Source organism: Opisthocomus hoazin, chromosome 1, assembly GCF_030867145.1.
Source record: "Opisthocomus hoazin isolate bOpiHoa1 chromosome 1, bOpiHoa1.hap1, whole genome shotgun sequence".
Taxonomy (NCBI): Eukaryota; Metazoa; Chordata; class Aves; order Opisthocomiformes; family Opisthocomidae; genus Opisthocomus; species Opisthocomus hoazin.
Window position 1 is genome coordinate 88,810,593 of NC_134414.1, and position 9,694 is coordinate 88,820,286.

General features: G+C 41.3%; 1 protein-coding gene across 3 annotated transcripts in view; it reads right to left on the bottom strand.

The window, feature by feature from the left end:
* GEMIN8 (gem nuclear organelle associated protein 8) overlaps positions 1-7,377 on the bottom strand; it is a 28,054-nt gene extending 20,677 nt beyond the window's left edge. Inside the window, exons 1-3 of one of the 3 annotated variants that reach the window (XM_075428741.1) lie at positions 7,277-7,377; positions 6,381-6,432; positions 2,699-2,735 (exon numbers count right to left, since the gene is read on the bottom strand). In XM_075428741.1, coding sequence (XP_075284856.1) covers positions 2,699-2,701 — 3 coding nt within the window. In that variant the 5' untranslated portion in view covers positions 2,702-2,735; positions 6,381-6,432; positions 7,277-7,377. Of the gene's footprint in view, positions 1-2,698; positions 2,736-6,305; positions 6,433-6,548; positions 6,572-7,276 lie in introns of those variants that run through there. The other 2 variants (XM_075428731.1, XM_075428735.1) reach the window with 2 other exon arrangements.
* Between the last annotated feature and the right edge of the window lie 2,317 nt (positions 7,378-9,694).

Here is a 9,694-nt window from a genome sequence, read left to right on the forward strand (position 1 = left end):
AACACCAACAAAAACAAAAAATTAAAAAAAACCCCAAAAGAGTAATGGAGGGCGAGAAACACTGTAAACAGAAGCGCAAAGTCTGCCTTTTAATCATTACTCATCCTTTTCCTATGATAAACCACATATAGCTCAAAGAGGGCAAGTATTAACACAGTGCAAGTGCATTACACTTCATTACTCTGACAAGAGATTGTTTTTGCATCAACACAACTACCAATGAAGAACTAGCAGTAGAGAGGTTGTAGTGTCCACAAAAAATTTTCAAAGTGTTCATGCTACTACAATGGGAATCAGTTCTTTTTAGGGAATATGCGGTGTGGGTATGTTCCACATTTCCTTAGCCGCTCACGTGAGCTGTAAGAACTGAATCACTCCAAGGTGTATGTATTACAACCTACACCTGATTTCCAAATCCGCAGACAGAAAACACTCGTGAGATTAAAATTCCTCCATATTTAACAAAGGCATTCATTTCATCCAGTAACACATTTCCTCCATCTGCCTGCCAAAATAAGTTTCTCGGAAAAGGTCAAATAGCAATTCAGCCAAGTTCATATATCCATCATAGCCTTGATCAAATATTTAGCCAAGTGCAAGCTGCCAGTAAATCTCCCTTCAGTACTCATCAGCAATCAACATATGAAAAGGGGTAATAAAGCAGCACTGATAAAATACATGGAAAAATAGTTCTACAGAATGAAACATACTGTAACACATCTTCTCCTGTCTTCCAGCTAATCTTAGTTTTTCTGAAAAAACACAGTTTCACGCTGTTCAGATTTCACCAGCAACTGCAAAGCCCCACAGTCCCTCTAGCCTTAAGCCCCCTTCCTACAGGCCATTTCATCTCTCATGCTACTCTCAAGAGAGGGGATAACAGAGGATCTTAAAAGAAGTCCATAAAGTAAACTAGAGCCTAGGACAACTAAATTAAAAAGCATTTTTTTTTTCTTTCCTCCACTTCTTAATTTCCATAGAAAATCTTTTATCTGGGCCAAAACAGAAAGCCTGTACTTTAAATTGGAAGAATTTTAATTAAGCCAGGTTTTGGCAAACACTCAAAACTATGGCAAGATTAGCTGAAGTTTTCAGACATTAATGTGTCATTTGAAGTCCTTTATTAGTTTTTTTTTTTTAAAAAGGGCATTCAAGACAAAAATCTTTCTTTAAGCGTCTTTTCTTGATCTGCACTGGCACCATTCCGTAGCCTTAAAAGAATGATCCTTTGGAAAAAAAATCCCGAAACAAAACAAAGAAACCAAACCTAAGAAATACTCTCCATTTAATGCTAACAATATCAAGTGAGGTTTTAATTTCATTTACTTACATTTGTTTTCACTTTCTGGTTCTCAGGCAATAATGCAAATGCTAGAGCATTCAGAATAATAAGTGTAACCCTCGTGTTTCCCTTCCTTCTGCAAAATTAAACCCATTACCCATAAGAAATGTATAAATGCTATCTCTCTTTAAGGTCATTGGTAAGTGCTCTCAGAAACAAAATACCTGTGGCTAACGGAGTCCATAAAGAAAACCCACTACAATGAACTTTATTCCTTAAGAATTTCTGATCAAAAATTGCACCATATTTGTGAAGGGCTGTGGGGCTCAGCCACGCGAGTCCCAGACTATCTTCCCTGAAAAGCAACAATTTGTGGAAATGAAACTTCATTCTGATTCTCCTCTTGGTCTAACATTGCGCTACTACAAGATCATGCATTTCAGAAGATTTATTCCTAATACGAGTGGGCGCAAGGAAAGCGTCTGCTTTCCATATGGAATTTCTTCATTCTTAATCATCCAACCACCTAAAAGCCAGGATGAACAGTTTTTTATTTACTGTTCTTCCTTTGCTTAAGAATGTTACACCGACTCCTCATCCTCCAGCAGTCAGATGAGAATGTCCTGCTGTCCAATCCGATACATTCACACATTACTTTTAGAACATTTTGTCTATTTTTTCCACTACTTAAAAATCCAGTTTTGAAACACAGTGAAGCATGACAAAAGCAGGCATCTCCTACATTCTATGTATTTCCAAAGAAGACAATGTATTCTTTAAAACTCAAAAATTATCTCCAGTTCTTCTAAAATGTTTCTAAAAAGGGCCTCAATGACTTTACTGAAAGCTCTGGAATCCAGCTGGCTGATCTGCCTAGCTGACTAGCTCCAGTTGTTCATTTAGAGGAAAAGAAGACAAAAAGGCAGTTCATGTAGACTGAACTGCGATGCTGGTGCCTGTCCAACTACTTTTTGTGGCTTTTTTTTTTTTTCGAAAGTGACCCTTGAAAACCCCTTTTACATTTGAATTTTAAAAATACATCTGTTAAAAGAGAAACTACAGAAATGTTTTACATTGGGATGGAAAAGAGAAAGGAACACTCTAAAGTGTTCTATGCCTGTGCTTTTTCAGCTGCGGAATAAATGGAAATAAGAGATTTCCTCAAGGAAACAAAAGCTATAAATCTAAGGCAAATGATCAGAGTCCTCTGTTATTTTCCTGTTTTGTCTCTGGAGTCTTCCCAGGAGCAGACAGATCTCTCGCTGTCGCAACACAAATTCTATTTTCAAAGCAATTTAGCTACTTTCACATCTAATTTTTACATGTCTGCACTGACAGTTCAATAAAAGTGTTTATACTTATCTTGTATATAAAATGTGACGAAGTTATCACACAGAGACCCGTAAGACCACTTACCATCTCTTGTGGAGTTTGTTCTGCTGATCAAGGAGAACTAGAAAAGAGAACAGTAGCTTTTTAATTCACAAAAATATATGTATAAGATGGTCACAGGCACTGAATGTATGTTTGCTAAACTTGAGTACTATGGCCTATGGCTATTAAACATTCCTTCTCTGTTGTGGCTGGTTGAAGTCTCTTACAGTTTTTGATTAGCATCAGTAAAAAAATCCATTCCTTAAAATTCCTCACTACAATAAAAAGGTTACAAGGGAGCCTTCTAGACAATGCAGCCTAAAATGCTGGGAGTGAATGCTTTTCTTCCCATTACCCTTTTCTTTTCTATTTTCTCCCACACTTTATGCTTTCACAACCTTTATTTTCCAAATTAATGCCAAACAAAAATCAAACTTAAATGAAACACACTGTTCTCACTTGTTAGTGGTGTCTGCACAGGGACATCTATAAAAGAAGCAACTACCATAAAATGATTAAACACATCTTGTCTCCATTCAAGCAGTAATATTTCTGTTTAAAACTGCAGTGCACTTAAAACTGCATATAATGCCTTCTCTCACTTTCTTTTTTTATTTCCAGACATCTGATCCTGCCTCCCATAAAGAAAACATAAGCCAATTCAGGTTGCAATCACATTATTTAAATGTGAGAAAAAGGCTAGAGGAAGAGAGGCAACTGGAGGGTGCGGAAAAAAAAAAAAGGAAAGGAAGAGGGGGACAACAAGATATCTATAACCATCAGGCAGGATTTCTAATTCCCATAATTTTCAGTGTGATTTATTAGCATGAATCACTGAGAAATATTCTGAATCCCCTCCCTACCTGACAATTATTTTATTACATTCAGGTGTTAGCTGCTTCATCTGCATATTTCTTCTGATGCTCTCACCCTCAACTTGAACTTCACATTAGAGGAGTGCCAGTGAAAGGTAACAGAAACTCAGTATGCTAAACTACCATTGCTACCCCTAAGACATGGTCAAATGCTATTCCCAGCAACACTGGAATGTAGCCAAGACAGCACTTACAACTGTCGTAGATTTATACCAGCATAAAACTAAGATTTTCCAAAATGCATACGAATACAGTATATACACCAGTTGTCTTCTGCTCATATTTAACAATACTAACTTAACAGCAACTTTTCGTCTCTTAAGACAGGCTGCATTGCATGAAAGGAGAATGAGGACGGGCCATGTTCAAAGAAAAAGCAAATCATGCAGCTACCACAAAAGCAAATTATTGTCCTTCGCAAAGCCCACACCAAGCTCAGACCCCTAAACCCTTGGTCACACCAACCTGTCTACAACAAGCCCTACATACATGAGCAGTCTCATTGCAATCAATGAGATGACTCATGCAAGCGAAGGATTGCAGGATCAGGCATTAGGCAACCAAAGCGTGCGAGTTCCTTGTATTCTCTCCTGCCTGCTTGAAGGAAGAAGAAAACCTAGTGCCGAGGTCACTGTAGAACACTGAGATGACTTGTAGCACTCGAAACCCACACATACAGAAAAGACTCCTGAGCTAGTCCTCTTTGTTCATTTGAAACATCTCATTTCCCACTCTCATGATGTACAGTATACTTTTTATCCCTTTCCCATACACATCTGGATACTGTCAAGGTTGCCATAACATCTTTTCCTCATACTTAAAAACCTAAGTCCATGGTAGCTGATTCTTCCATTTTCCACTTCAGAAAAAGTATGTATATTTAATTTTCTTGTTCACTCCAGTTCCTACATGACAAAAGATTCTTTGAACTAGCTTCAGCATAAATAGCAATTAGGTTCAGATCTTAATGTAAATACATTTTTTAGAGCAGTAAGTGGTGAAGTCTAATACTTTATTATTAATACACAACATGTACATATGCTCTCTGAAGGGGAAGGAAGGGCTTATATTAGCTTACCAAATATGAAAAACCTGTTTTGCCAAACACAGAAATTTATTTTCATAAATTATTTATGAAACATTAGACAACAAATATAAAGCAGAGAATTAACAATGTTGCAAGCCAGGACACCAATTTAAACAATGAGTTTGTTTTATTTTCAGCTGAATTACTCTTCCAAAATAAACTACATAAAATACAAAATATGACAAGAAGCAGAAAATAAATGTAATAACTCTACTTCCATAATTTATACCTTAAAAAATATTGAAGCAACTGAACATACAAAACTCTCCAGCAAATGTAGAATTTAAAATAAGGAAGAGATTTGTTTGCCTATGCTGACCATTAATGATGGAGAAGGGTGTTTTTTTTTTTTGATAAATGTTATTACTTCCTTTTCTCAGTTTAAAAATATTTCCCCACTGATAATCAAAGACGGATGTACTCCCTTTCATCAAAACATGCCTGTCTCCTAACCAACTCGAGGCAAGTAAGCATTAGTGAAGACAAATAAATCTGGTCAAAGCAGTGACAGCATTTAATTCCAGTCGAGTCAAAAGAAGTTGAGACAATGCTTGTCATGTTGCGAGACACAACCATGAAACACTGTTTTTTAGAACTTGGTAACATAATTCACATTCTGGAAGCAAAGCCCTCTAGTGGCTTTGTGTTGGATATAGTGTTGCCTCTTGGCTGCCACATCGGCGGTGACAGGTACAGCTCAGAAAGACCTACCAATGCAGGATATCAAGGAGGGTTTGACTGCATTCAGAACACCGATGACCACAAGATTAATTAACCTGTTGCATGGTATTTAGGTAATAATATAAGATGCTATTAAAGGAAGGTGAAATTTCAGTAAATTCAGCAGATTTCAACAAAAAACTTTCATATAAAAGCTTTCCTGAAAAAGCAAACTACGTTTAAATCAGATATGCCCAAATGAACAGGTAGCTGACCGCACCCTTTGCCCACTGCTGCTTTTGTCCCTGTTCCTTTGGCCTCTGAGAAATGCCTTCTTCAGTCAGGCCAGAGATGTCCCTAACTCAGTATCCAGTTTCTGGCAATGGGTAGTAAGAGATGCTCAGTAAAATGTAACACCAAAGCACACATGCAGAAATTACTTTTCTAGGCACATTTCTCCTGATTTCAGCAAGTGGCGGTTCAGATACTTCTTTCAACTTCTAATTGGCTTTGGCATTTAAAGCCAGAATGTGTCATTCCTCTGCACTCATGAACACTAAGTGTTTCCACGACAACCCACGGCAGTAAGTTTCACAATTTAAGGTGTTAAACATCCATCTGCACTGTGTATTTTGAACTCACACTACTACATACTCTTTAAAAAAATATCTGAAGAGTTCAGTAAGAAAAGCATGCCATGTGTCAACATCAACAGCACACATTCTCCCACAAACACTTATTTCATTTTATACTTCCAATGCTTACTCTAGGTGCAGAATTACCACCAGAAGAAGGAAATGTCTGAAAAGTGTTTTGACACTCTGTGCTTCAAATTAATACTGTGCATTTCTGGTGTATGACGTTAACCTTAATACCAAAGCGCCCTAGTTACAGTCATGCGGAAATTTAAGCCTGTGACTGCTGAGACAGTTGGCAGTACAAGTATTTCCCTTAAAAAGAAGAAAGCGCAAAAATTCCCAAAACTGTACACTGCATTATTGTTTGTGAATGGCTGTAAATACAAGACCTGTCTGCTGCGAAGAAAACAGTTATGGCTGGTTGTCACCCCAACAGGAGAGTCAGTCGAGCTATGAAGACCCACATATGACTATGATGTCTTCACACCAATGTCCTTACACCAACAGTAGTAATTCCTGTGAACAGAACGGAAGCAAATTACACATAGGACAAAATAACGTTCATTGCAGGGACAATCTACATTTAACCACTAGACCTGCAAACCAAGCATGCAGATCAAACTTGAGCACACCTGTTATGGCCATTTTCATCTGAGCAGAGCTTGACACAGTGTAATTCTCTGCTGCTGCCAAAAAGAGGGTCTTTCTTCCCAGAGATCCAGAAAACAAAGCAAAAAGCTATTTGGGCCAAAAATCAGAGGTCAGAGGTCAAATGCTAAAAGCTGCACAATTATTACTAGCCCCAGTTAGCGTATGTTTCATATAGGGCTTTGTCAGTTTAGTCATAAACGAGGAAGAGGATGAAACTTTCACACTACTGCTTTTGAAGGCAAAATTAATTTCCTGGTCTCACAGATGCCGTGCCCAGGCTCTTGTCAGTGACTTTAAGGATCACAAAACCGATGAGCAGCTCTCGCCTCTGCCAAACAGGGCAAGCAACGCAACCTAAGGGCTGGCAGGAAAACAAGGCCTTACTACGCCCAGGCTCACCCTGGCTCCCAGCCCCGGCACACGGAGCACCCCTCTCGCCTGAGCCCCCGCACCTCGGCCTCAGGCCGCCATTTTGCAAAGGAAAGGAAAGGACAAGGCCCGAGCCCCTGGAGGCGCCCGGCGCGCCACGAACCCGGCCCCTCCACCCCCCTGGCCTCCCAGCGCACAGCTCCCGCCCGGGCTCTTCGCTTGCCCCCTCACGCCGCCGCTCGCCCCGGCCACCCCTCCCTCAGCCGCCCCGCCGCGGCCCCAGCGAGGCGGGAGGCCCGGGCCGCAGCCCGCGCAGGGGCACCGCCATCCCCGCACCCACCCGGGCAGCCCCTGAGCTCCGGCGGGAAAGGGGAGCCGAGCGGAGCCGCCAACCCGCGCCGCCTCACTCCCTTCCGGCGAGCGGGGCTTCCTCCCGCCGCTTCCGCCCGCCAGCTCCCCGGTCGCGCCGCGCCATCTTGTGGGGCTGCGGGGAGGCGCCGGCCGGCTCCGGCTCGGCGAGGGCGGCCGTGGGCCTCGGGCTGAGTTGTTGCTCAGACCCGGGGCTCCCCGGGCCTCCTCTCCCACTGCCGGTGCTAATGGACGCTTCTCCTCTCTACTTCGCTCCCTTTGAATTAGTACTTCCAGTACAAGAAACTCTCGTTTTATTCCCATTTTTCAGCTCTCCTGGTATGCCTACTTGCCTGCTGAAAATCCTGGAAGACCACATCGAGACAAATTCCTTTCGTTACCTGCTTGCATTAAAAAAACTCCACTAGGAAACATTATTTCACTTTGAAAAACACATATCGAGTCTCCTTCATATAGCAGATTTCTACGTTTGTCTCCCGTGTACCTACTGAAGTTATTCTTTGCAGTAATTTCTACTAATTTGCCCGGTACAGGCATCAGATTTAATAGTTCGTAAGATCTTCAGACGTTTTTAGGAACCTGTTTTACTCATGTCGTCATTAGTTACCTCATGTTCTTGTGCTGAGAACTTCAACTCATGCGACTTGTCGATACTTGAGTTTGGGAATCATTCAGGATTAGTTCAGTTTTGTGTTCCTTTCGGAACTCCTGGGGAAATACTCTCTGGCCTCGTAGGTCTGCTGTTGCTCAGTTTCTCTGTTCTGTCACCTGCTCCACAAACACGTCAGGTGAGAAAGATCCTCTCATGCACCTCTAAACTTGCTGTGTAGGAGCTTCTCCAGGTTTCTCTATGATGAATACAGATGCAAAAAAAACCCCCAAACCCACCCAAACCAACCACTCGCTAGCCAAATCTTTTCAATGTTCAAATCAGAACAGGCAGCAATAAGGCACAAGTCAAGATATGAGTCAATCCCTTTTTTATTGCTGTTGTACCCTTTACCTGGAGTATTTTTCCTTCCCAAGATCATTCTGATTTTGTTTACAGCTCCTGAAATGACAACAATGGACCGGTTCACGTACCTGTCACTAATCAGCAGTACTTCTAGTGGACAGATCTAAAACAATTTGTATGTATGTACTGAATTTGATCATCTTCCCACCAAGCTGCGTGGCAGTGCACTTGCTGGTCATCACATGGAGGTGTACGTTTTTTCATCAGCAGCGGTTGGATGATGCCATTGTATCTGGTCTCTTCAGATATTCAAATTACAGACAAAATTGGACATTGCTTTATTTGCTATCGCCAGTATAAAATCTCAGATTCGAAGAAGTATACACTTTGCTACAGCAGCAAACTGCTTTAGCACGAATATGGCAGGAGTGCTAGAGGAGATGACAGTCTGGCAATGATGGCCCTGCAGTAAAACACGCAAGAGTTTAATTATAAAGGAGTAAATATACTGAACATTCTCAGCGTGTTAAGAGTGGTATATCACCCCTCTTAAAACGGTAGCAGCTTCTCCATCATCTATGTATTCTTTTCCTCCAGCTGCTGTGTCACTGTATGGTTTGCTGTGGGAGTTAGGCATCTGCGTAGACCTAAGAAGCCTAGACACTACAGTGAACTTCAGCTGTGGTCCTGTTCAGCCCCTGCATCATGGGTGGTTTGTGATTTCCCTGTGTGTGGCCAAAAAATTAATAGGCAGAGTCTCTGTCTTCAAGGCAGAAGAGGTGCATTATGCAACTGCCAGTCTGCTTTTTCTCATGAGCACCCAATACACTCAAAAACTCTTCCAACTTTTCTTGTTCCCCTCTGATCTGTGTATTCACACACACAGATCTCGGTTGATTTATGCTCACACGTTGGTGCCTGCTTTTACGCGCAGCAAAACGATGGCTGAAGGTTGTGGACACCAGAACATCCAGGTTAACTCGGAGAGTCAGTAGGTTAGAAAAAGGTATTAGGCGAATCATACAAGGAATATCTGTTAGTCATTAAGATACAGTTCTGGTTTAGGAAGTCCCTGTGCATTAGGAAAGAGCTGCTGTATGCTTGCCCTGTTCATTCCTGAGGACTCTGACATTGGCCGCTCGCAGAGACAGTGTAATGGACTGGACAGACCTTTGGCTGGACTCAGTGAAGTGGTTCTTATGTTACACATGCATTAAAACGAAGGCATGCGTTGCTGCTGAACTGCTGTGCTTTGGGAGAAAATCGTCAAGGCAAACTGCACAAAGGTGTGGCATGTGAGTTGGTTTTATTAAGGATATCAATCACAAGCAAAGATTTCAAATAGCGCATTACTGATGCTGCTATGTAGATTTCGAAAATGCGATTGTGCTGTTCTTAGATTTGTAATATTTCAGTTTAAAAGATAACTTTTTT